A 27,764-nucleotide genomic window follows, 5' to 3' on the forward strand; every position below is an offset into this window, starting at 1 on the left:
TTCATGTTTATTGACTAAAGAAAGCCATCGGGCGCCTACAGCAAGAAGAGTCCATAACTTGCACGGGGGAAAGGAAATGCTGCAGTTCTGTTTCTCTCCACGGTGACCTCTTGGCTGTAAAGTATCTCTTTATCGTGAGCTATTTTTGGACAGGTAGAACCCATAACTCCACCTCCGCTCCACCTGCTGAGGTTGAAGAGCTCAAATAGTCCACCTTCAAAGGCACAAATGTTCCTGCAGGCTCAAGAGAATCTGAGCTGGAGGGTCTGCAGGACGAGCACGAAGGGCCGCCGGTTGGTGCAGAAGACACAGAAGGTGCCTCCGCTTCAGGAGATCGGGTGACGCGCCCATTTGTAAATCGAAAAGAGCGCATCTCTCAAGTTGAGAAAACTTGGCCGGTCTTCAGGGTGGGTCTTCCAGCATTCGAGCATGATGCTATAAATCTCAGGGGAGCAACTGTTGGGACGAGGGAGACGGTAGCCCCGACTGATCTGCTGGATGGTCTCTTGGTTGCTCATCCCTAGAAGAAGACAGACAGAGACGGTCAGGTTCACAAAGTCCAGAGAGATGGGACAGGTAATGGAGGACTCTCCTTAACACAGAGATGGGGGTTCCTCACCAATGTAAGGGTGACCAAACCCTTCTGGATGATCTCCCACACCCCAAATCTCTCAAAAGCGGCTGTGGGCTCCAGTTTCTCGTTTCTAGCTGGAGTGTTGGCTTAACCCCAACACTCCATATTAGACCTTCTGAAATTGGAAATATTTGCTTGGGATGTTCTGAGAAAAGGAAAGATGGTCAGGCCTGGCCTAGGAGAGAACATATCTCCAGTATGATTGGCCATATTACAAAGTCCGTGTCAATGCTGCTAACATTGGATGTTCATGCTTTGACAACATATGGAGATGCAGCCTTTTTCTTTCTTATTCTTTACTCTTAGAATTAGATGATGCTCGGGGAGGGGGAGGAATGTGATGGGAGTTAGTTAGACATACAATATGGTAATAAGACATGATAAGGCATGGCAGGATGAAGAACTGGGCAGAAAGCCAGCATTTCAAACTAATTGGAGCATGTGATTTATGACGGTTAGTTGTAGGAGGGAATTGTGCTTTGATACTATGTGCTGAGGAGAGGGGAAGTCAGATTTTGGCTTCGACTGTGTACTGCCGAAGCTATGCTGCTCGAATAAAGATTCTTTAAGGTAAACAATGCCTAAAAGTTCTTTGAAGAGTTTCATCTGTCGGAACCATGACAGTGTGTGTCTATGAGGAAAAGAAAGATGGGGGAGAGAGAGGCCCCCTGCCCTCCCAATGGCATTCCTCCGTCATGATCATTACCTACCATCATAGGGGCACTGTCCGTAGCTAAAAACCTCGTAGAGCAGGATCCCGTAGGACCAAACATCCGATTTAGGGGAGTACGTCTGGTAGATGGCGGCTTCCGGGGCTGTCCATTTCACCGGGATCATAGCATTACTGGTGGTGGAGTAAATGTCATCCTTGAAAGAAAACCAAGAACAGGTCCTCAGCCAAAAGCAAGGAAGGTGCTTTCACCTGGAGACTCAAGAAAGAGAAGCTAAAACTGGCTTGTTCAGAGTAGAATACAGAATAACAGAGTTGGGGGGGGTCTTCTAGTCCAACTCCTTGCTCAAGAGACCTTATACCAGTGATGGCGAACCTTTTAGAGACTGAGTGCCCAAAAACTGGCCCCGCCCCCATTCCACCCTCCTGCCCCACCCCCACTCTGCCCCCCCATTCCCCGCCCCCCCTGCCCAGAGGACCACTCACCGCCTCCACGGCCCGCCACAGATCGCCCAAGCAGCCCAGCAGCACTATGGCGGCCACACCCTCTGCCCGCGCCCTGCAGCATCAACTGCATGATGGGGCGTGAGGGCAGAGTCTTGTCTACGCTGCCTGGCTGCCATGTCCTTGGCTGCGCTGCTCCGTATGGGCCATGCTCGAGGGCGACTCTCCTTCAGGGGGGGCTGCTGGAGAGGAGGGGGTCGCGGGGGAGGCAAGGCTGGGGCAACAGCACGTGTGCCCACAGAGAGGACTCTGAGTGCTGCCTCTGGCACCCATGCCATAGGTTCGCCACCACTGCCTTATACCATTCTGGATAAATGGCTGTCCAGTCGCTTCTTGAAAACTTCCAGTGATGAAGCACCCACAACCTCTGGAGGCAAGTCGTTCCACTGATTATGTCAACGTTGCTAACATCGGATGTTCTTGCTTTGACAACATATGGAGATGCAGCCTTTTTCTTTCTTATGCTTTACTCTTAGAATTAGATGATGCTGGGGGAGGGGGAGGAATGTGATGGGAGTTAGTTAGACATAACAATATTGTAATAGTGTGTGAACTCAGGGCTTTTGAAATAAGAGATGATAAGAAATGGCGGGTTGGAGAACAGGAGGGAAAGTCTGCATTTCAAACTAATTGGAGAATGTGATTTATGACAGTTAATTAGAGGAGGGAATTGTGTTTGACACTATGTGCTCAGGGGAGGGGAATCCAGATTTTGGCTGCGCTTATGTATGTGCCGATGCTATGTTGCTCAAATAAAGATTCTTTAAGGTAAACAATGTCTCGAAGTTCTTTGAAGAGTTTCATCTGTCGGAACCATGACAGATTACATTTTTTCACTATCTTCTTAGTTCTAGGTTGGATCTCTCCTTCATAAATTTCCATCTATTACTCCGTGTCTTGGCCTCAGATGCTTTCAAGAATAGGTTGTCCCCCTCTTCTTTGTGGCAGCCCCTCAGAGAGGGGGACAACTGCTGTCCCTAGACCTTCTCTTCATTAGATTAGACCTACCCAGTTCCTGCAACTGTCCATCATACATACCTGTCAGGTCCATCTTTGTAGGACTGCTTCGTCCCTTTTGGTACCCTCCAGATGTGCTACTAAAGAAATCCCCTCAACACATCTGGAGGACATCAAATGCTATTTGTGGGTTTTGTCTGAGAGTTAAGAACCTAACTCTGGAGAAGCGAGAGTTGGATCTGCCACCCATCTCCCCTATCTTTGTTTGTTTTCTATTTTGTTTGTTGGTTCTATATTTGCTCCAGATAAGTTGGCGTATAGGCAGTCCTTGACTTATGACTACCACTGGGACCCGAATTTCCATTGCTAAGCAAGATAGTTATTAAGTGAGTCGTGCCTGATCCTACGACCTTTTTGACATGACATTTAAGCAAATCACAGTAGTTGCTAAGTGGATCGTGTGGTTGTTAAGTAAATCCAGTTTCCCCCATCGATTTTGCTGGCTGTGAAGATAGTCCCAGGCATGCTAAGAGGATGGCTGGTATGTCGGCTTTTAAGAGGGCTCTTTCAGACATTTATGTTTTTGGAGTCAACAAAAGGAACATAAATGTTGGATGGACAGATCTGGGATCTGTCCCACTTTTTGGAGAAAGTGCAGAGAAGAGCAACTAGGACAGGAGTAGGCAACCTTGGCTCTTTTATGACTCGTGGATTTCAACTCCCAGAATTCCTGAGCCAGCCATCTTGAGGGGAAAGGGAGAGGTTTCCAAGCTGAGCCATGGCTGGCTCAGGAATTCTGGGAGTTGAAGTCGGTGAGTCATAAAAGAGCCAAGGTTGCCTACCCCTGAACTAGGATGACTAAGGGCTTGGGGACTAAAACATGAAGAACGACTTCAGGAACTGGCTATGGCTAGTCTAGAGAAAAGAAGAAATGGGGGGTGGGGACATGATAGCAGTATTCCAGTATTTGACAGGCTGCCACAAAGAGGAGTGGTGGGGGGTTTCAACTTATTTTCCAAAGCACCTGTAGGGAAGACAAGAAACAACGGATGGAAACTAATCAAGGTGAGAATCAACCTAGAAATAAGGAGAAATGTCTTGAAGTGAGAACAATCAATCAGTGGAACGGCTTCCCTCCAGAAATTGTGGGTGCTCCATCACTGGAGGTTTTTAAGAAGAGCCTGGACAGCCACTTGTCTGAGATGGTGTAGGGTCTCCTGCTTGAGAAGGGGTTGGACTAGAAGACCTCCAGGGTCCCTTCCAGCTCTATTCTGATTGGGCTTAGCTGTAGGGAGGGTGTTAAAACTTCCTCGGACGCACCTTGAGGAGCCTGGCAAGGCCGAAGTCAGCTATTTTGCAAGCCAGGTCATCGCCCACCAGGATGTTCCTCGCTGCGAGATCTCGATGGACGATATGTTTTTCCTCCAGATAGGTCATCCCGTCAGCCACCTGGCAAGAGATACTGAGGAGGTGGTGTGTGGTCAATTCCTTTCCCGCAGCACCTGAAAAATCAACAAGGCACCGTGGTGGCTAGAACATGGGATTGCAGGCTGACTCTGCCCACTGCCAGCAGTTCGATCCTAACCAGCTTCAAGTTAACTCAGCCTTCCATCCTTCTGAGGTCAATAAAATGAAGAGCCGGATTCAGTGGTGGTATTCAGCCGGTTCGCACCACTTCGGCAGAACCGGTAGCTAATGTTTTGTTGCCCAGGCCCAGAACGGACTTCTGGAAGCGGCATCCACACAGAGAGCCGTTGTTCATATATTTGAATCCCACCACTGGCTGGATTGTGGGGGGCAGCAGGTGGACTCTCTAAACCTCTCCCGTGAAGTGGTATATAAGTCTAAGTGCTATTGATCCTTTGCTGGAATGCATTTATGTACTTACAGGTAATCCTCTATTTACAACCATTCGTTTAGCAACCATCCAAAGTTACAACGGCACTGAAAAAAAAGTGACTTGCAACCAGTCCTCGCATTTATGACCATCACATCATTCCCCACAGTCACGTGATCAAAAGTCAGGCGCTTGGGCCACCGGGATGCATTTATGACGCTCGCGTGACCCCAGTTGCCGTATTGTCGGGTCACATGGTTGTCATTTTGCGACTTCCCATCTGGCTTCCCAACAAGCAAAGTCGATGGGGAAATTCACTTAATGACAGCCTGATTCCCTTAACAACAACTGCAGTGATTCGCTTACAAAGTTAGCAAAAAAAAAAAAAGATTGTAAAATCGGCTGCCATTGGCTTAATAACTGCCCTGTTTAGCAATGGAAATTCTGGTCCCAGAATTTCAGATAGTCCTCGGCTTACAGCTCCTCATTTAGTGACCGTCTGAAGTTACAGTGACACTGAAAAAGTGACATATGACTGTTTTTGTAGCAACCATTGCACCAATCCTGGGGTCTTCAAACTTGGCAACTTTAAGATTTTGTGGACTTCAACTCCCAGAATTCCTCAGCCAGCCAGGGCTGGCTGAGGAATTCTGGGAGTTGAAGTCCACAAGTCTTAAAGTTGCTATGTTTGAAGACCTTTGCACCAACCCCACGGTCAATGAGGAAGCCAGATTCGCTTAATGACCATGTTCCTAACTTAACAACTGCAGGGATTCACTTAACAACAGTGGCCAGAAAAGTCGTAAAATGGGGCAAAACTCCACAACACCAGACATTTTGAGCTCAGTTGTGGGCATAAGTCAACGACTATGCTTCTCTGTGTGCAGGAGAGGGCAGTGTTGTGTCAGAAATTAGATAAAAGAAATAAAAAAAACCCAGACAATCTGCTGGTATGTTTTGAGATTCTTTTACAACAACACCGTGGACCAAATTTGGGGGGAATTCTCTAGCACCTATGCTTAAGCCCAATCCAATTCTTTCTAGGTAATTTTACCTCAGAATATTACCTGAAGTAAATTTAAACCCACGAGTCTGACTTCTGGATTAGCAGCTGAATTTTGAAGTAAAACCTTAACTGCCCACTTCTAAGCTTCTTTCCACACATTTTGGCAGTTGGGTGGCATTTGCTTTCTTTATTAAATCCAGCCGTAATAATTCTCACAGGATTGACCCCTGGGTTTGACTGGCACATCCCACAAAGGTCTGGATTCCCTCAGAGTGGGAATTTTGACTGCCAGCCCTCAGAAGAAAACCAGTTTGATGGTGGTTCCATCTCTGTGCATGGAAAGGCTGAGCCTCAGAAGGACAATGAGATCAGATTACACTCTGTAAACACAACGCACCACCGTGCGAAGCTATCCTGCTCTGGGATGATGCAAGAAATAAACTCATTAGCAGGCAAAAGAGTGTTTAGGCACTTGGAGACCGAGAATGTTGGCTCCAGACTCGTTCTTCTAGGGAGTTGCCCCATCTGAGGTAACAAACCAGATCTGGAAAGGAGGTCAAGTCCTTCAACACAGGAAACTTCTCATGGGAAGCAGCCAAACTGGCTTCCTTGGGCAAAAGGTTTCTCCGCTGAGGAGAATCTCCATAGAAAAGGGTTGCATGTTGGGCATGGCGAAACGGCATTGGGAATTCGTCAGTTTCGGCTTAAATTGGAGCTGCCTCAGATGAAATTTGGGGAAGAAATAGAGAGCGATTTTCCCAGGGGGATTTATAAATTGTGTCTGAGGAGGAACCAGTTCTTCGGTGATTTTGCAACTAGTGGTATAGTCCTTAGCAAATCATGCAAGGCCTCTCTCTTTCTCTCTCTCTCTTTCTCTCTCTTTCTCTTTGTCTCTCTCTTTCTCTCTTTCTTTCTCTTTCTCTCTTTTTCTTTCTCTCTTTCTTTCTCTCTCTCTCTCAGCAGAAGACTATTACAGATAGTCTTCAAGTTGCAACAGTTCATTTAGTGACCGTTCAAACTTACTATGGCACTAAAAAAAGTGACATGACCCCTTTTCACATTTACAACTGCTGCAGCATCACGTAATCAAAATTCAGATGCTTGGCAACTGGTTCATATTTATGACGGTTGTGGCGTCCCGGAGTCACGCGATCCCCTTTTGCAACCTCCTGACAAGCAAAGTCAATGGGGAAGCCAGATTTACTTAACAGCCGTGTTCCTGACTTGACAACTGCAGTGATTCACTTAACAACTGTGGCAAGAAAGGTTGTAAAATGGAGCAAAGCTCACTTAACAATCGTCTCGCTTACCCAACATAAATTTTTGGTTCAGCTGTGGACGTAAGGTGAGGACTACTTGTAAGGATGTGTGTGTGTATGAACGGCACCCATGAGGTGGAGTCATAAAGACCAAGGGGGTAGCCACAGCCACAAGGTCGAAGCCCCACAATGTCATGTGACTTACAACCATTCATTTAGTGACTGAATTTTGGACTCAGTTGTGGTCATAAGTGGAGGACGACCTATAGTCCAAATGTCAGAAGAATGTACATTATGCTGGATTTTAGTAATTTGTCATGACCACCATTTTGACATTGGACTGGCCCACCACAGTTCTGCAGGAAGATTGGGTCTGGAACCTCAGATCAATACTCACTGTTGAGGTAACTATGGAGATTGCCCTTCCGCATCAACTCTGTGACGATATAAACTGGCTCCCCCATCGAACAGACCGCCAGAAGTTTGATGAGTCTTGTGTGTTTCAGACTTTTCAAGTTCCGGATCTCCTTGACGAAGTCGTCCCTCATGTCAGCTGTGAAGGAGATGAAACACATTTGCAGGATGGATTGCTTGCGCGGACGTCTGGACTTGTTCTCTCATTCCAGCACATCTGGAAGCCCTAGGTCAGGGGTGGGGAACCTTGGCTCTTTAAGGACTTGTGGAATTCAACCCCCACGCTGTCTCAGGAATTCTGGGAGTTGAAGTCCACAAGCCATAAAAGAGCCAAGGTTCCCCACCTTGACCAACATGACCAAGGTTCCCTAGGTCATGTTTTCTCCACCTTGGGCATTTCTAGGAGAGTGGACTTCAACTCCCAGAATTCCACAGCCAGCAGGATCATTGATGAGAATTCTGGGAGTTGAAGTCTACTTACCTGGAAATGCCCAAGGCTGGGAAACAGAATTACAGAGTTGGAAGAGACCTTGGAGGTCTTCTAGTCCAACCCACTGCTCAAGCAGGAAACCCTATAACATTTCAGGAAAATGGTTGTCTAATCTCTTCTTTAAAAACTCCAGTGTTGGAGCATTCACAGCTTCTGGAGGCAAGTCATTCCACTGATCGTTCTCAATGTCAGGAAATTTCTCCTTAGTTCTAGGTTGGTTCTCTCCTTGATTAGTTTCCATCTGTTGCTTCTTGTCCTGCCTTCTGGTGCTTTGGAGAATAGCATGACTCCCTCTTCTTTGTAGCAGCTCCTGAGATATTGAAACACTACTATCATGTCACTCCTAGTCCTTCTTTTCATTAAACTAGACCAGGGGTAGGCAATCTTGGCTCGTGGACTTCAACTCCCAGAATTCCTGAGCCAGCATGGCTCAGCATGGAAACCTCTCCCTTTCCCCTCAGCATGGCTGGCTCAGGAATTCTGGGAGTTGAAGTCCGTGAGTCTTAAAAGACCCCAGGTTGCCTACCCCTGAATTAGACATACTGAGTTCCTGCATCCATTCTTCATACGTTTTAGCTCCAGTCCCCTGATCATCTTTGTTGCTCTTCTCGGCACTCTTTCTAGAATCTCAACATCTTTTTTATACTGTGGTGACCAAAACTGGATGCAAGTGTGGTCTTACCAAGGCATTATCAAGTGGTACTAACACTTCTTGTTATCTTGATTCTATCCCTCTATAAACATGGCTCTAGATGTTTTCTCCAAGCACTCTTCAAGATTAAAGAAGAGAACTTTGGGTTCAAACATGGCTGAGACTCCTGTCTTATCACCTTCCAACTTGGGGTGAAGAGCTTGTGTGATGGGGGCATCTTGTAAATTTAGACTTTTGAAGGCCTCCTTGCTTTGCTCATTTGCTTGTCCACCTTGCTAAACTTTCCTGGATGGTTATATTGACAACAGAGATGAATAACACAATGTTCTAGTATTGCTACCACGATGATCGTAAATGTAATTAGGCTGTTCAGTCATCATTAATATCCTTTCCAAACCTCTTCAAATTTACAGGCAGAAAAACTGGATGGATAATTCTACTAATTTCTCCAAAGGCAGGGTGTGTGTGTGGAATAAGTACTGTAGATTCGCCTACAGCAGTGATGGTGAACCTTTTAGAGACCGAGTGCCCAAACTGCAACCCAAAACCCACTTATTTATCTCAAAGTGCCAACACGGCAATTTAATCTGAATACTGAGGTTTTCGTTTAGAAAAAACAACTCGCACATTAACATCTTTTGTTTTAAAAGGAAAACACAAGAACAAAGCTTTCAATGATACAAACAACTTTTTACTGAAAGGTAAAAAGTTTGCATCTGGCATGCTTTTGAACCATTAATGTGATTTTTGCTGTTGTATGCATGCTGATAATTTGTCTAACCTTGGCTTATACTTTGTAAGTTTGAAAGCAACACATGCAGCACTCAGGTCATCTGTTAGTCTGTTTCTGGTGTCAGATTTGATATAATTCAAAGCTGAAAACAGCCCGCTCGCTCTGGAGGCTTGTTTTCACTAGGAAGGGGCTTGAGAAATGGCTTTTTTCATGCAAAAACGTAGCCAAAGAGCCAGGCGCGCGTGCCCACAGAGAGGGCTCCGAGTGCCCCCTCTGGCACGCGTGCCATAGGTTCGCCACCACTGGCCTACAGTTTCTCAAGCCATGGATTCCTGAATTGGCAGGCCCTGCTCACAGGCATTCATCCCCTAGTCACCTCCAGATTGACTACTGCAATGCACTCTGCATAGGGCTGCCCTTGAAGAGTATCTGGAAGCCTCAGCTGGTACAGCATGCAATAGAGCAGGCGGCTAGGTGCATTCCTAGAACACATTCCTAGAATTCCTAGCTTGGAGCTGCTCCCCAAGCTCCTTCAGTTGTCACTTTGCTTCTAGGTCCAATTCAAGGTGCTTTTAAAAATATCTGTGCTTTTTTATTATATGGGATTTTACCTGTTTGTGGTCCACTTCCGAGAGGTGCCTCGGGTTATAGCGGTGGCTGCATAAATTTGACTAATAAATACAATAAATGAATAAATTCCCAGGGAGTGGTGATTTTGCAAACTGATCTGGAGAAAGCCCCAGTTATCTTCCATTGGAATTTTAACTGAAGGCTGGGGAGCATGGTAGAAAACTTTTGCGGTAAAAATTAGAACGTTTGCTAGAAGCACTAAATAAAAGGATGTTCTGCCTAGGAAGATTTCTCCAAACTTGGTTTGTTTTTTGAAAAAAACCAAACAAAACTCCTAGGATCATAAAATCATAGGGGTGGAAGGGACCTTGGAGGTCCTCTAGTCTAGTCCAACCACCTGCTCAAGATAGGAGTCCTTATGCTAATCTAATCTAATCTAATCTAATCTAATCTAATCTAATCTAATCTAATCTAATAATAATAATAATAATGGTAAAGTTGGAAGGGACCTTGGAGGTCATCTAGTCCAACCCCCTGCTCAGGCAGGAAACCCTATACCATTTCAGACAAATGGCTGTCCAGTTTCTTCTTAAAAACTTCCAGGGTTGGAGCATTCACTGCTTCTGGAGGCAGGTTGTTCCACTGGTTAATTGTTCTGTCAGGAAGTTTCTCCTTAGTTCTAGGTTGCTTCTCTTCTTGATCAGTTTCCATCCGTTGCTTCTTGTCCTGCCCTCAGGCGCCTTGGAGAATAGCTTGACTCCCTCTTCTTTGGGGCAGCCCCTGAGATACTGGAAGACTGCTATCAGGTCCCCTCTCGTCCTTCTCTTCATTAAACTAGACATACCCAATTCCAGCAACCGTTCCTTATATGCTTTAGCCTCCAGTCCCCTAATCATCTTTGTTGTTAATCTAATCTAATCTAATCTAATCTAATCTAATCTAATCTAATCTAATCTAATCTAATCTAATCTAATCTAATCTAATCTAATCTTTATTCCAATGGACATTTTCTTTCATCAGATTGAACGAGAACTGGAAGAAGTTTCTGTCCAGCTTGGTTAGTTCATCCTGGACTTGGAACATGGCTTTGCAGGATCCAGAAATCTGCAAACTGACTAGGTGCAGAATATCACCGAGTATCAGATTAACGAACGTAGGACTTTTCAAATAAAAAAATGTATTTAGCATTAACCTGAACTTTGCTCCCTTCCACGTGTCTTTTCCTTTGTGAGGATAGAATCACCCGAGAGATCAACTGACCTAGTTTATTAATAACCATTTGGATTAATTTCTATGGGAACAACTGTTATCATTACTCCATTACTTCTGATAACAGCAGTGTCCTTAGGGAGGTGCAAGACAATTAAAGGTCAACAATGGTGCCAGAATTTTGTGATGCCAATCCTGTGACTATGTGCTTGCAACAGGCAGCGGGACACAAGGATATTAGGGTGGTGTTTGCATTGTGGCATCGCAGTGCTTGTTCTATTGTTCTCCTACTATCATGGCTTATCATTTCTCCATCTATTTTCCAGCTGGGGGAAGTCATTCTCATTTCCTTGTTCAGCTGGTGGATTCAAACTCGGACCCCATTGTTCACCTCTGGTCTACTCATGGAGGATTGACTAATCCACCTCTTAAGAAACAGGCAGACAAGACATTGCGCAAGAGAGGATAGGTTCTGCACTCTACAAACCTTGTTTCATAATTTTGATGGCCACAGGCACTGTATTCTTCCACATTCCTTCCCAAACTTCTCCAAAACATCCTTCGCCCATCTTTCTCCAAAGCTGGAATTCAGACCGGGGACGTTCCCACTGATCCATCTCAGAAGGCTTCTGTAGAAGGGGTAAGATTAGAGAGAAACGTGAAGTATTAATACCACTTTACAATGCCTTGGTAAGGCCACACTTGGAATACTGCATCCAGTTTTGGTCACCACGATGTAAAAAAAGATGTTGAGACTCTAGAAAGAGTACAGAGAAGAGCAACAAAGATGATTAGGGGACTGGAGGCTAAAACATATAAGGAATGGCTGCTGGAATTGGGTATGTCTAGTTTAATGAAGAGAAGGACGAGGGGGGCCATGATAGCAGTGTTCCAATATCTCAGGGGCTGCCACAAAGAAGAGGGAGTCAAGCTCTTCTCCAAAGTGCTTGAAGGCAGGACAAGAAGCAACGGGTGGAAACTGATCAAGGAGAGAAGCATCTTAGAACTAAGGAGAATCTTCCTGACAGTTAGAACAATTAACAGTGGAACAACCTGCCTCCAGAAGCGGTGAATGCTCCAACACTGGAAGTTTTTAAGAAGAGACTGGACAGACATTTGTCTGAAATGGTGTAGGGTTTCCTGCCTGAGCAGGGGGTTGGACTAGATGACCTCCAAGGTCACTTCCAACATTATTATTATTATTATTATTATTATTATTATTATTATTATTATTATTATTATTATTATTACTTAGAGATCTTCTACTCCAACCCTCTGCTCAAGTAGGAAACTATATCATTTCAGATAAATGGTTGTCCAATCTCCTCTTAAAAATCTCCAGTGTTGGAGCACCCACAACTTCTGGAGGCAGGTGTGTTCCACTGATTAATTGTTCTAACTGTTTGGAAATTTCTGCTTAATTCCAGTTAGTTCTCTCCTTGATTAGTTTCCATCCGTTGCTTCTTGTCCTGCCTTCTGGTGCTTTGGAAAATAGGTTGACCCCCTATTCCTTGTAGCAGCCCCTCAGATATTGGAACACTGCTATCATGACACCCTTAGTCCCCCTTTTCATTAAACTGGATATACCCAATTCCTGCAACTGTTCTTCATATGTTTTAGCCTCCAGACCTCTACTTATCTTTGTTGCTTTTCTCTGTATTCTTTTCAGAGTCTCAACATTTTTTTTATGTTGTGGTGACCAAAACAGGCCAGGCCTGGATAGAGGAAGGATTAAAGAAATCTTGAACAAGAAGATTGCAGGACCACTGAGATCATTAACTCCAATTAAGTATTGTTTTATTTTTCCGGTCTACTTTACAAACCTTGGCATTTCCTAGTAGTGGAAAGCTTCTGGCCTTTTAAGGAATAACCATCAACAGTCAAGGAAGAAGGGAACAAGAAATAAGCTGCAGATTAGCACTTGGAAGAGCAGCCAAGAAGGCCTTGGAAAAGATGTTCAGATGTTGTGTTGGGCCTACAGCTGTAAATATCAAAACCGTGGAAGCCATGCTGTTCCTTGTGACACTCTATGGAAATTAAAGTTGGACTGTGAAGAAGCAGCAGAGTATTGACGCTTTTGAACTTTGGAGAAGACTCTTGAGAATATTGTGGACAATCAAGAAACTTGGGTCCTTGGAGATTCTCAGTCATCCAGGTCATGACTGTCCCAAAAGTGCCTTTTCAAAAGTCCACATTCTGGACAGAGAGGACCGCTGGTTTGAAAGCGGGGTCAAAGAGGGCATCCATGTCAAAACTGAACAGCCCTCTCTCAACAGAGGGGGCGGGATATGATATCATCTATTTACAGTCTACTACACAGTCCTTTCAGCAGCTCTAAGAAGGCTCCACACCCATTTGCACCACTCAGGTGACCCTGAGGACACAGACAAATCTCCAGGTGGCCTCAACGACTCTCTTTAAAGGATGCAAATGACCAGCTGTCTGCAAGGAGTATAAATCCTTCCATTCCCCACCATCCAGGCAGAGCTGAAAAGGCTTCTTGAATGAGAAACAAAACGTCTTCAAAGAAAAACAAGAAAGTCCAGTTGCTTCCTGAAAAAGCACCCTTGGGACAAGGAGCTTGGTGCCTTAAACATTAGACCAGGAGTAGGCAACCTTGGCTCTTTTATGACTCGTGGACTTCAACTCCCAGAATTCCTGAGCCAACATGGCTCAGCATGGAAACCTCTCCCTTTCCCCTCAGGAATTCTGGGAGTTGAAGTCCACGAGTCATAAAAGAGCCAAGGTTGCCTACCCCCTGCACTAGACCAAAGGAGACTGCATTTCAACTTGACTCCATCATAAATTGCTTTTGAACCTCCCATCAGTCAGCTTCTACTCATGGTGCAAGGAAAACTCTTGTGGTCCTGTGGAACATGTTCTTCAAATTCTGTCCATTGATAATAAGACGCAGGCCTTCCTCGACGTACAAGAGTTCATTTAGTGACTGTTCAAAGTTACAACAGCAGTGAAAAACGTGACTTACGACCATTTTTCAGACTTACGAGTATTGCAGCATCCCCATAGCTAGGTGACCAAAATGCAGACACTTGGCAACTGACTCATATTTATGACGGTCACAGTGTCCCGGGGTCATGTGATCCCTTTTTGTTACTTTCTGACAAGCAAAGTCAACGGGGGATACCAGACTCACTCAACAACCGTGTTACTAGCTTCACAATTGCAGTAATTCACTTAACTATTGTGGTAAGACAGGTTGTAAAAAGGGGGCAAAATTCATTTAACAATTGACTCACGTAGCAACATAAATTTTGGGCTCAATTGTGGTCGTAAATCCAGGACTACCTGTGCTTGGCAACTGGCTTGCATTTATGGCTGTTTGCAGCATCCCATGGTGACGTGACCAAAATTTTCAATGTTTTTTTGCCATTTCCCTCTGATTTCCAGCAAAAGCATCCAGTAGATAAAATAAATTCGCTTAACAACTGCAGTGTTCATTTAATGACAACTGCAAGAAAGGTCATAAAATCAGGCAGGGTCATATAGTGACCCAGAATGACAGCAATGACATAAAATCATAATTCCGGGCTTAACTGTTGTCATAATTCGAGGACTATTGTCAAGTTAAGAACAAGTTCAGCAAGTCTCATTCCTGAGCTAAGGATGAGAGGAAGACAATTTCACAAAGATACAACAGACAAAAAGATTCTGCTTGGATATTTACGTGTAGTAGTTCGGTGTAAGAGAAGATAAATGACCACAATGCCAGAAAGATGGAGGTTGTTCTTAAAATCCGTAATTAGGGATGCTCAGAATCTAGAAATGTCTTGATTTCAAAAGGTTTGAGATCACAGGCAATCTGATATGAATCAATCAATCAGAATAGAGCTGGAAGGGGCCCTTGGGGTCTTATAGACCAGGGGTCCCCAACCCCCGGTCTGTGGACCAGTACCAGGCTACGGCATGCCAGCAACTGGTCCACACAAACAAGCAAAGCCCCATCTGCGGGATGCAGGCAGCACACAAAACCACGCACCGTCCGGTCCACGGAAAAACCTCTCTTCATGGAACCGGTCCCTGGTGCCCAAAAGGTTGGGGACCTGTTCTAGTCAATCCAGGAGACCCTATACTATTTCGCCAGTGTTGGGATTCAAATACCAGAACAATTGGTTCTCTGCATGGATGCAGGCCTGGGCCTCCAAAGCCTAGAATAGACTTCCGGAAGTGGCATCCACGCACTTCCGGCGGGCCCTTCTAGGCCTGGGAGACTTCCTCCAGGCCTCCGAGGCCTAGAATGGACTTTTGGAAGTGGCATCCACGCACTTCCGGCAGGCCCTTTTAGGCCTGGGAGGTCTCCTCCAGGCCTCTGAAGCCTAGAATGGACTTCTGGAAGCAGTGTGCATTCAACCGGTTCTCCGAACTCAACAAAATTTAGCTACCAGTTCTGCTGAACCGGTGCAAACCGGCTGAATCCCACCACTGCATTTCGGACAAGTGGCTGCCCAGTCTCTTCTTAAAAACCTCCAGTGGTGAAGCACCCACAATGTCTGAAGGCAAGTTGTTCCACTGGTTGATTGTCCTCACTGTTAGGAAGTTTGTCCTGAATTCCAAGTTGCTTCTCTCCTTGATCAGTTTCCATCCCTTGTTTCTTCTCCTGCCCTCTGGTGCTTTGGAAAATAAGTTGACCCTCCTCTTCTTTGTGGCAACCTCTCAAATACTGGAATACTGCTATCATGTCCCCTCTGGTCCTACTTTTCTCTAGATTGGCCATAACCAATTCCTGCAGCTGTTCTTCATATGTTTTTGTCTCCAGTCCTTTAATTATCTTAATTGCTCTTCTCTGCACTTTTCCCAAAGTCTCAACATCTTTTTTTTGTAATGTGGTGACCAAAGCTGGATGCAATATTCCTGGTGTGGTCTTACTAAGGATTTATAAAGCGGGACTAACACTTCACATGATTTTGCTTCTATGCCTCTGTTTATACAACCAAGGATTGTATTAGCTTTTTTGGCTGCTGCATAGCACACCGGTAAGATTGAGCTATAAATAGTTTTCACGAATGAAGGTATGTTCCAGCATGGATCAAATCTGTGACACATTCTGGAGAGAGAGAATTCCCTGAGAATGGGCTCCAGCATGAGCCCAAACACTTGGAAGAATAAACTTTTGGTTCCAGTGACCGACTCAGATTGGATCCTGTAAATAGTTTACTATGGAAGGGGGGCGACTAAAATGAACTGCTTGACTTTTGAGAAAAAAAGAACATTTCAAAAGAAAAACCTGAAGCAGATCTAAAGGCAAAGCAAAAACAAACACTCCACCCACGCCCCAATAAAAGCCGCACACCCAGCTCCTGGAAGTTTGTCAGGGATGGAGAAAATCACACGGTGGTGACATGTTCTTCCACTCACCTTCTGGACGCAGGGCTGAGATAAGGGGCACTCAATGATATTCCAGTTGGCTTTGTAATAAGCAAGGAGCTCTTCCAGACTCGAGAAAACATGAGCTTTTTCCAAGTAAAAACTTCCGGCGGGATTCAAGAAGATTCTGAAATGTCGTACTTTTCCGCGGTTGCGAACTGAAGATTGAAGGAAAAGAGAACACGAAAGGATTTGGATCAACTTTGCAATTTCCCTTTCTATAGTTTAGTAGGCACCAGCATTGCTTGTCCCTCAGCTCTGTGGTTCGTTTTTATTTTGTTATTTTATTTTATTTTAATTATTTTATTTTATTATTATTAATTTTATTTTATTATTTTATTTTATTTTAATTATTTTATTTTATTATTATTATTTATTTTATTTTATTATTTTATTTTATTTTATATTATTTTATTTATATCCCACTTTTATTATTTTTACCAATAACTCAAGGCGGCGAACATATCTAACAGTCCTTCCTTCTCCTATTTTCCCCACATCAACAACCCTGTGATATCAAAAGTAGTTTGCATCACAAGTAGTCCTGGGGCATAAGACCATTCATTTAACCATGGTTCATTCATGACAGCCTTGCAAAAAGTAACTTAGTCCTTGCAGTGGTGACCATCACACCACCCCGTGTGGTCATGTCATCGCAATTTGGGCACTTGGCAACCAGCTCACATTTACAACTGGTTGCAGCATCCTGCAGCCATGTGATTAGGACCACATGATTTATTTAATGACCAACATACATCTTCTCATCCAACCCCCTGCCTCCTGAGAATATCGTCCCGAACAAACGGTTGTCCAGTCTCTTCTTAAAAACTTCCAGTGTTGGAGCATTCACAGCTTCTGGAGGCAGATTGTTCCACTGATTAAGTGTTCTGACTGACAGGAAATTTCTCTCTGTTTCTAGGTTGAGTCTCTCTTTGATAAGTTTCCACTTGTTACTTCTCGCCCTGCCCTTGGTACTATTGAGTCCCTCTTCTCTGTGAGAGCGTCTCAAGAATCTGCTGAGATGGTGAATCCAGAACCAACTCCAGAATTTTATTTTTCCTGTCTAGGTAGTATCATCACTTATTGTACTGTGGGAAATCAGCTCCCCAGAGAAGGAAATATTAAAAGGGCAGGAAAATATATTTCCTCAAAGGATCTTGAAGAGGCAGAAAAGCATGCCCAGTTTTTTCTTAATAGCCCCAAGTCTCCCTCCCACAAGCAGAAACCAGCTCTATAGAAATGCAGATGTAAACCATCAGGAAGGTTGAAGCTAGGAGATTAAGATGACAAAGACATCTAAAATCTGCACAACTCAGCCAAACTCTACGAGTCATTAGCCCCAGCACCAGGGAAGCAGGATATGACCTTTGGGACATAATAGGATTAACCCATCACCATCAGAACACCAGAAAAGCACACTCAGACTTAGGTCAAAGTTCATGCCACAGGAACAGGAAACAACTCAGAACAAAAGGCTCCAGAGGGTATAAAAACCCACTCCCTACATGTGCTCAGCCCTTTTTCTTTCCTCTTTCCTGCTAGAACCATCTTTCTGTTTGGCTCTCCTCTTCAATAAACTGCAACCTTCTTTCTAAAGCAGTCGCCATGTTGTTTATCCCCAGCTTGGACTGAACCACGATGAAGACTTTTCTTCCAACAGTACCTACCATGTAGATAAGACTTGCTGACATCTGGAATTATTTTGCTTATATTTGAGCGAAGTGCCTGCAACTTACATCCATTATTTCTGATTTCTGGTTTCAGTGACCAGGAAAAAAATAATTCCTGACCATCTTCCTTATGGCACCTTTCCACGTATCTGAGCACTGATATCATATCTCTAATGGGTGTTCATTTCTCCAGACTGACCCTACCAAGTTCCTCCAGCCTGTCCTCATAAGAAGTCTCCAAGTCATATTTGTCTTCTGAACAATCTGTCAATTTCCGGGAAATATGCCCAGAATTGTCCAGAATATTCCAAACCAAAGGTGGTCTCACTAGCCACAAGGAGAGAAGAATAAGGATGTTGCACATGTTTGATGGGAAACTACATATCCCATGATTCCCTGAGGAGATGAACTAAGAAGGTAGAAATGCCTCTGGGGCACAAATGCTTGAAAATAATCTCGGCATGTTTTGGAAGATACAGCAATCTTTGATTTCCTTCACGAGGGATGTTGATCTAGGTTAGGAAAAACAGGAACAGATGGAGGTTGAGGCGGTGACACTGCCTATTCCTTCATTCATGACATTTTGGCAGGGAATTCCAGAACTGTCATCAATAGGTTTCCTTGTGTTTAGCTCAGCCATGCCAGGCAGATGCCCTCAAGCTGTGTTGCGTTGGCACCTGTTGGAATTTCTGGCTTGGAATTCTGGGGAATTGCACTCGCCACAACTCAAGCACGCTCAGCTGTGAAAGGATGAGAATTCGAGAGACGGTCTATTGCCATTGTTAGTCACTCCTAATTGTGCAAAGGCTTGGTGTGGCTTGGGGCTAGTTCATCCTTTGCTGCGTGCAACTTGTGTAGGCAGAATACCTTTGTTTATTGCAACACTTAGTGTAATTACACACAAGGAATTGGAGTGCGCTTAGTAATTAACTTTTTTTTAAATCCAAATTTTCTGGAATGAATTTATCACACAGGTTAAGGTGGAGGAGACACTCATGTCTTTTGTGTTGCAAATTGGAGAGATTTGTTTTCAGTGTGCTTAGAGTTTCCTTGCATAGCAAACAATTCATCCTGCTTTACTGCTCAATATCCAGAGGAATTATATAGTCGCCTGTTAGCTGTAACATGTGAGCAACTGAATTAAGACCCTGTTTTTCTTTAATCCTAATAGATATTAATTGCATCCTTTCTTCCAGCTGGCCACTTGTACAAGGAGCTGGAAAGAAGGAAAGAAAAAGAAAGAAAGAAAGAAAGAAAGAAAGAAAGAAAGAAAGAAAGAAAGAAAGAAAGAAAGAAAGAAAGAAAGAAAGAAAGAAAGAAAGAAAGAAAGAGAGGGAGGAAGGAAGGAAGGAAGGAAGGAAGGAAGGAAGGAAGGAAGGAAGGATCTTGATGAAGGAAGGAAGGAAAGATATTGATGAAGGAGGGAAGGAAGGAAAGAAAGATAGATCTTGATGAAGGAAGGAAGGAAAGATATTGATAAAGGAAGGAAGGAAGGAAGGAAAGATCTTGAAGGAAGGAAGAAAAGGAAGGAAGGAAGGAAGGAAGGAAGGAAGGGAGGAAGGAAGGAAAGATCTTGATGAAGGAAGGAAGGAAGGATCTTGATGAAAGGAAGGAAAGATCGATGAAGGAAGAAAGGAAGGAAAGATCTTGAGGAAGGAAGGAAGGAAAGATCTTGAGGAAGGAAGGAAGAAAAAATCTTGGAAGGAAGGAAGGAAGGAAAGAAGGAAAGATCTTGATGAAGGTAGGAAGGAAATATCGATGAAGGAAGGAAGGAAGGAAAGATCTTGAGGAAGGAAGGAAGGAAGGAAGGAAGGAAGGAAGGAAGGAAGGAAGGGATCCCACACATTCTGGGTTGGCTTTTAAACCGAGTTGTGCAAAACACAGCAAGTATTTGCATTCCAAGAACTACTTTTTCATTTGCGCACGTTTTGTCCTTCCACTCCCCAATCCCTCAAAAGCTGCCTGGCTGCAAGTCACAATCCACTTAGCTTTTGCTAATCAGAAATGCTGAGCAGTGAAAATCGCTGCCCCGCCTGTAACTGATCCAAATGCTTTAGCCAAACAATCACCTCCTAACAAAAGGCCAAACTCTGCATTAAAGGAAAGCAAAATAAAGGACTTGAGACGGCCTCCACCTCGACTCGTACGTCCTCATTTCACCTGGTGTTTATTTGCCTGGCTGCAAAACATCCCAGTGGTTTCTATGGGAGGGAGGAGAGAGCTACAAAGCTACCATGCCACCTTTCCCCTTGGAAGACCTGCTTCTGCTGCCAGGAGATACGAGTGGGAGGCCAGGTGAAGCAGGAACTCCTGCAAAAAGGAGTCACCGAATTGCCTACCAGAAGATCCACCAGAGTCCGATTGTCTCTGAAAACAAATTAATTTTACAGTGTTTGATACTGTTGAGAATTAGGGAGAATGGTGTTGGCTCCGCAAGGGCCTTCTAATCCAGGGGTCTTCAAACCCGGCCCTTTTATGACTCGTGGACTTCAACTCCCAGAATTCCTCAGCCAGGCCCGCTGGCTGAGGAATTCTGGGAGTTGAAGTCCACGAGTCATAAAAGGGCCGAGTTTGAAGACCCCTGATCCAGTCTAATCTCCCCTACTCAGTGCAGAATACATTAACCCAGTTTTTTTCTTCCTTGGAAACGTTGAGGAGTTGGATCCCCAACTCCCAGAATCCCCCAGCCATCCCTAAAGATAGCCCCTCCCCTGCCTCTATTTGAAGCACAGTAAGGGAAATCCATTTCTGCACAAGGCAGAAAGCTCCAGACAATTCTTAATGTGGGGTCCTTCGTGCTCTCTGAGCTTGGTTGTTTTCTTGCAGATGTGTTCATTATCCAATTGGAGATCAAACTCCACTCCCTTCTAGCACTGATGATGTTCCCTAGTTGGGTAATGAAATGTCTGCAAGAAAACCACGAAGCTCTGGAAGAAGCAAGGACCCCACAGTCCTCCTCCTCCTCCTCCTCCTCCTCTCTCCTTTCTAGCACTGATGATGTTCCCTAGTTGGGTAATGAAACATTTGCAAAAAAACCCACCAAAGCTCAGAGAGCACCAGGGACCCCATAGCTCAACGTCTCTTCTACCGACTGAGTTTTAGAGCCAGCATTCAATTTTAGGGTCTGGCAAGCAAAGATGTTTGCCAAGCCGGTGTCCAGGATGATGTGAAGATCTACCTGTTTTTATGCGGTGTTAAAGAACTTCGTTTGTACGGTATTATCAGCGCCAACATTGTGATTTTTTGGACCCTGGTTTGCTGTGATTACTATCACAATCACCATCTTGACTTGGTTGACCATGTGAACATTTCTGCGTAGTTGCTGGCAAGTGAAAGGGAGAGAAAAATCCAGCTTGATCTTCAGCTTGGAAGGCCAAATCCAATTAATCCTAAAAATGATTCACCTTGGTCAGGGGCCTTCAAGCTTGGCCCTTTTATGACTTGTGGACTTCAACTCCCAGAATTCCTCAGCCAGGCACACTGGCTAAGGGATTCTGGGAGTTGAAGTCCACAAGTCATAAAAGGGCCAAGCTTGAAGACCCCTGGCCTTGGTGGTCAAGTATGATAGAGGTCTACCTGTGGCAGGAAGAGTAAGATGTAGTTTACCTGACAGAGAGTATTCTCCCTTGTTACTCTCGCTGTCCCGAATAAGGAAGGAGCCATGATGATTTGGGGGAGAGAGAAGTAGCTGGTTGGCTTTATTTCTTGTGATTCCACTTATGTACCAACTGAGAAGAAAAGAGATGAGAGCGGATTAAACCATAAGCCAACCTCTCAGTTGTCTTCAGTACAAGTAATAAAGAAATAAAAAAAAAACATTTCAAACGCCTAAGTCAGGGGTAGGCAACCTTGGCTCTTTTATGACTCGTGGACTTCAACTCCCAGAATTCTCTGAGCCAGCATGGCTCAGCTTGGAAACCTCTCCCTTTCCCCTCAGCATGGCTGGCTCAGGAATTCTGGGAGTTGAAGTCCACGAGTCATAAAAGAGCCAAAGTTGCCGACCTCTGCCCAAATGCCTGAATTTTGATCACGTGACCGTGAGGAAAAAATATTTAAATATTTAAACCAGGGGTCTTCAAACTTGGCCCTTTTATGACTCGTGGACTTCAACTCCCAGAATTCCTGAGCCAGCATGGGGGAACTATGGCCCCTTCATGACTTGTGGACTTCAACTCCCAGAATTCCTGAGCCAGCCTGGCTCAGCATGGAAACCTCTCCCTTTCCCCTCAGCGTGGCTGGCTCAGGAATTCTGGGAGTTGAAGTCCACAAGTCATAAAAGAGCCAAGCTTGCCTACCCCTGGCCTAAGTCATGTTCAGGGCACCCCAAAAGTGTTTTCGGTTGTTCCAATTTTTTTTTTTAAAAAATGTTTGCTTGAGTTTTGTTTAAAAATATTTACATAGTGCTGGTACACTGGAACATGCCCGTGATGTTTGAGACATGATGTTTCCCCGCATGCTTATCCTTTACATAAACAATGAAATTCCATCCTCTCTTGCAAAACGGTGAGTCATTGTTTTGGCTTGCCACGCACTGGATTTTAATCAGGGGCATTTTCAAGTTCAGGAAAAGATCAGTTCTGCTCATACCATCTCCCTGAGACTTTCTCCAGATATTTCCATATTTTAACAATGATGAATTGGATGGCTGTAATTAAAAAGGTACAGCAATTTCTTATTTACAATGTTGTTGTTTTTCTGCCCGTCAAGAAGATGAGGGATGCTTGGTGCTCTCTGAGCTTGGTGGTTTTCTTGTAAATGTTTCATTATTGAAACTAGGTAACATCATCAGTGCGTTTAGGATGTTACCTAGTATAGGTCGTGAAATGTCTGCAAGAAAGCCACCAAGCTCAGAGAGCACCAAGGACCCCTCATTTCAACCCTGAGCTACAGCGATTCTCCTTTATTGGCATTAAGTATGATTCACATAATAGAGATAGAGATAGAGATAGAGATAGAGATGGAGATAGAGATAGAGATAGAGATAGAGATGGAGATGGAGATGGAGATGGAGATGGAGATGGAGATGGAGATGGAGATAGGGAATAGGGAATAGGGAATAGAATAGAATAGAGTAGAATAGAGTAGAGTAGAGTAGAGTAGAGTAGAGTAGAGTAGAGTAGAGTAGAGTAGAGTAGAGTAGAGTAGAGTGGAGTGGAGTGGAGTGGAGTGGAGTAGAGAATATAGAATATAGAATAGAATATAGAATAGAATAGAATAGAATAGAATAGAATAGAATAGAATAGAATAGAATAGAATAGAATAGAAATAAGAATAGAATAGAAATTAGAATAGAGTAGAGTAGAATAGAGTAGAATAGAATAGAAATAAGAATAGAATAGAAATAAGAATAGAATAAAATAGAATAGAATAGAATAGAATAGAATAGAATAGAAATAAGAATAGAATAGAATAGAAATAAGAATAGAATAGAAATTAGAATAGAGTAGAGTAGAGTAGAGTAGAGTAGAATAGAATAGAATAGAATAGAATAGAATAGAATAGAATAGAATAGAATAGAATTCTTTATTGGCCAGGTGTGATTGGACACACAAGGAATTTGTCTCCAGTGCGTAAGCTCTCACTGTACATACAAGCAACAAGGGATAAATCATGATCATAATCATAGTAAAATACATTCATCATAAATCATAAGATACAGCACTTAGTGATAGTCACAGGATACTAAATCAACATAAATCGTACTAGGATACTAAATAAAACAATATAAATCATAACATACGAGCAACAAAGTTATAGTCCTAAAAAGATAAAGAAATAGATAATAGGAAAGGTGAGAAGAATAATAGTAATACAGCCCTAGTAGGTCATTTGAAGTGTTTGGGGGAATTAGTTGTTTAGCAGAGAGATGGCATGGGGGAAAAAACTGTCCTTGTGTCCAGTTGTTTTGGCATGCAGTGCCTTATAGTGTCGTCTTGAGGGAAGAAGTTAGCTAAAAGAAGAAGCAGCATTATTCAATCTCAGATTTTATCTTGTAGTTACAATATCACAGCAGAGGTTGGCTGTTGTTATAAAAGGCTAAAGACTGTCAGATCTGACTCTTAGTGACTTTCATGGACACATCTTACCTGCAGTCTTAGAATTGCTTTGGTGATCTCCCACCCAAACCCTAGGTAGATGTGGCTACACTAATTCAAATGTACAGGTATAGTATAGGTGTACCTGGCTCAATAGTAGTAACTGTGAGAGGAATCTTGGAGTCCTAGTGGACAATAACTTAATTATAAGCCAGCAGTGTGTGGCAGCAGCCAAAAAGGCCATTGCAAATCCTAGGTTTCATTAACGGGGATAGAATCAAGCTCACGTGAAGTAATAGTATCACTTTATAAAGCAGAAGGGGACGACAGAGAATGAGGTGGCTGGATGGAGTCACTGAAGCAGTAGGCGTGAACTTAAATGGACTCCAGAAGATGGTAGAGGACAGGAAGACCTGGAGGAACGTTGTCCATGGGGTCGCGATGGGTCGGACACGACTTCGCAATTAACAACAACAACAAAGTAAGACCACACTTGGAATACTGCATCCAGTTTCAGTCACCACATTATAAAAAAGATGTTGAGACTTTGGAAAGAGTGCAGAGAAGAGCAAGAAAGATGATTAGAGGACTGGAGGCTACAACATATGAATGATTGCAGGAGTTGGGTATGGCTAGTCTAGAGAAAAGGAGGATTAGGGGTGACATGATAGCAGTGTTCCAGTATTTGAAGGCTGTCACAAAGACGGGGTCAACTTATTTTCCAAAGCACCAGAAGGCAAGACAAGAAACGATGGAGATCAAGGAGAGAAGCAACCTAGAATTAAGAAGAAAAGGAACAATTAATCAGTGGAACGGCTTGCCTTCAGAAGTTGTGGGTGCTCCATCACTGGAGGTTTTTGAGAAGAGGTCGGACAACCATTGGTCTGAAATAGTGTAGCATTTCCTGCTTGAACAGAGAACAGACTAGAAGACCTCCAAGGTCCCTTCCAGGTCTGTTCTGTTCTGTTTAGCCAAGATCAGCTAGGAAATGTCCACTAGCTTTGGTGGGTTAAAGTTACAAGATGCTATAAAACAATAGTGAAGAAATGGCCTTTTATCTCCCCCTTCAACAAATAGGGGGAAAAAAATCAGAACAAAGCGAGGAGGCATATTCCAATGGAGCAATTACAGGCATGGAAAGAATTAAGCAAGTCTCCTTCATCAAAAGAAAAAGATAGGTGTCTAGTTTCAAACCTCACTAAAACAATTAGCCTTTCTTTTGTTTTAGTTCCCTGCAGGATCGGTCTTGTTTAAAGCTTTCGGTTAGTAAAGGTGTCTTGACATGTGCTGGAAAGAAAGAACATCTTTAGCGAGGGCTGAATTTTTGTTCTTCCAACTTTCTCACTCTTCAAACTGCTGTGGTTATTACAGTTTCCCTTTGCTGTTTCCAGCAACTTCTCCCCACAACTGGTTTTCCTATCCCTTCCAGATCCAAAGTCGCTATATGTGCTGGACCAATATGTAGCCATCTGGTCAGAGTATATAGCTAGCTTAGAAAACTGTGTGTAGAGCAAGTAGCATTTTAAGGATTAAAGTGTTGCCCTCTTAAGGGTGGCCTTCTGGGAAATGTAGTTTAGTTGTAACATGGTTATATCTGTGTTCTAATTGGCCACTGGGAGGGTCTTGTATCTTTATTATGGGACATCCTGTTACGTGCCAGTTTTATTATCTCTCTCCATGAATCCTAGCCATGAGGCTAGGTCCTAGGAGCTCCGTAGCAGCATGTAAGCTTTGTGAAGATGGAGGAAAATTATTCTCTTTGTACCTGCATAAATGGACAGAATATGAAACGTGCCTCAGAAGAACTGTCAATGCGTCCTGTCTTGGTACTCCTTACAACAGCCAGCAAGCAGGTACAATAGACAAACGGTTGTTTATTTTGCTCCATTTTGAATCAAAGTCAGCACTGAGGATCACCTCTCCCAGTGCGTTTACATAAGGGCCGCGCCTGCCCCACCCATGCTATTACTGCCCCGCCCCTCAAGCCAGCATCCGGCCAGTCTCACCTGGCTCCAGCCCAGTCCTTGCCGCCCCGCCCTTATTCTGGCCAATCACTAACGTTCCCCTTTCCCCCTTCCGTGGCTCTAGGCATTTCCCCTCATCGGCGTTCCCTTTTCCTCCCTTCCGCGGCTCTAGGCGTTTCCCCTCATTAGCGTCCACTCCTCTTTGCTCATTGTCAGCTCTGCGAGGCGCAGGGGGATGACGTCACACCGTGGCGCCCGTCGCCCTCTTCCCCCTGCTGCGAGTGGTCCGTTCAGAGCCCTAGCGGAGCGGTGCGGCCAGGAAGAAGGTCGGGATGGCTGGCGGCATTCTCACACAGCCGGCAGCGTAATTGATGCAGCTGGCGGCGGTTCGGTTGCCGGCGGGCGTGTCGGCCTCACAGGGCTCGACATGCCGCTCCCCCTACCAGAGGTCCCCCTGGAAAGCAAGCATAGTGGGGTTAATGGTCTTATCCCTGTACAGGTGCGCCCCCCGTTTGCCCCTTCGGCTTGTTTGGATGTTTGCGATGAAACTCCCTAAGTAGACGGGGAGCATGCACTTCCTTGTCCTTCACCCAAGATGCTTCCGACAGAGGATACCCTTTCCATAAGACCAGGTAATCTACTCCACTCTTCCTTTCCCGTGAGTCTAGGATTTCCTGCACCTCATAGTGGTCGGGCGTTACGAGACCTGGGGCTTCCTCAGAGCGGTCATGGGCCACCGGTTTCAACAAGCTACTATGAAATACCGGATGTACCCTGCCCAGAAACTGTGGGAGCCTGAGACGTACAGTCACTGGGTTAATCACTTGGGCTATCTGGAACGGCCCTATGTACTTTGGGGCCAGCTTATGACAAGGGACCTAGAGTCGTATGTACTTAGTGGAAAGGTATACCAGGTCCCCCACACTGAATGGCTTATGGACTCTCCTCTTCTTATCAGCCTGTGTTTTGGCTGTCTGTCTTGCCTTTTCCAAGGCCTTCCTAACCATAACCCATACTTCACTAACGCGGGCTAACCATTCCCCAGGTTGACAGGGTGGGGATCCCTGCTCATTATATTCTGGCATGGGCACAAACTCCCTGCCAGAAACCACCCGGAAAGGCGTGAAGCCTGTACTACTGTGTACAGCGTTATTATACGCCACCTCCACGAACACCACCCACTCCACCAAGTCTGTTTGTTGATACGAGACATAGCTCCGAAGGTAACGCTCCACCGCTGCGTTTGCCCGTTCTGATGCTCCATTTGTACTCGGGTGGTACGCCGAGCTAAGTCCCTGGGAGGACCCTAAGAGGCGTATGAAGTTGTGCCAGAAGTGGGCTGTGAACTGCACCCCGTGGTCCGAGATGATCCGACACAGAGCCCCATGGATCCGATAAACGTGTGACAGGAACATACGGGCCAGCCTCCGAGCCGATGGTAGTCCCTTGCAGGGCACGAAGTGGGCCTGTTTAGAGAACAGGTCTACCACAGTCCAAATTACCGAATAGCCCCGACTGTTGGGCAGTTCTACAATAAAGTCCATGGCTATGTCTTGCCATGGGTGGTGTGGGTCAGCCACCGGTTGCAACAACCCCATGGGTTTCCCGGGACTGGGCTTGGACATGGCACAAACCGGACATCCTTTCACGTAGGTTTCTACATCAGCCTGCATCCGAGGCCACCAAAACTGCCGACGGGCCAGATGTAATGTTTTCAAAAATCCGAAGTGGCCTGCTTGCTTCAAGTCGTGGCACCGGTGAAACACCTGACTACGCAT

The 27,764-nt window shown here is 44.6% G+C and overlaps 1 protein-coding gene across 1 annotated transcript; it reads right to left on the minus strand.

The window, feature by feature from the left end:
- LOC107298771 (tyrosine-protein kinase Srms-like) lies at nt 1–27,764 on the minus strand. The gene is made up of 9 exons (XM_015828137.1): nt 27,099–27,764; nt 26,602–26,771; nt 21,594–21,715; nt 16,309–16,475; nt 11,423–11,564; nt 7,265–7,420; nt 4,086–4,267; nt 1,345–1,501; nt 1–520 (listed from the first exon to the last, which is right to left on the minus strand). The coding sequence occupies exons 1-9, from the start codon at nt 27,762–27,764 to the stop codon at nt 327–329; spliced, it is 1,956 nt and encodes a 651-aa protein (XP_015683623.1). The 3' UTR covers nt 1–326.

Source organism: Protobothrops mucrosquamatus, unplaced genomic scaffold (assembly GCF_001527695.2).
Source record: "Protobothrops mucrosquamatus isolate PMUCROS unplaced genomic scaffold, P.Mucros_1.0 scaffold4267, whole genome shotgun sequence".
Classification (NCBI taxonomy): Eukaryota; Metazoa; Chordata; class Lepidosauria; order Squamata; family Viperidae; genus Protobothrops; species Protobothrops mucrosquamatus.

Excerpts from the sequence above, each read along its gene's own strand:
- LOC107298771 (XM_015828137.1), bottom strand. The coding sequence starts at position 27,764 with ATGCGTAGTCAGGTGTTTCACCGGTGCCACGACTTGAAGCAAGCAGGC. Across the intron at positions 26,772-27,098 it reads CAGGCTTCACGCCTTTCCGG|TTTCTGGGCAGGGTACATCC; the intron begins GTGGTTTCTGGC and ends AGGCTCCCACAG. Across the intron at positions 16,476-21,593 it reads GGGAGAATACTCTCTGTCAG|TTCGCAACCGCGGAAAAGTA; the intron begins GTAAACTACATC and ends TTCAATCTTCAG.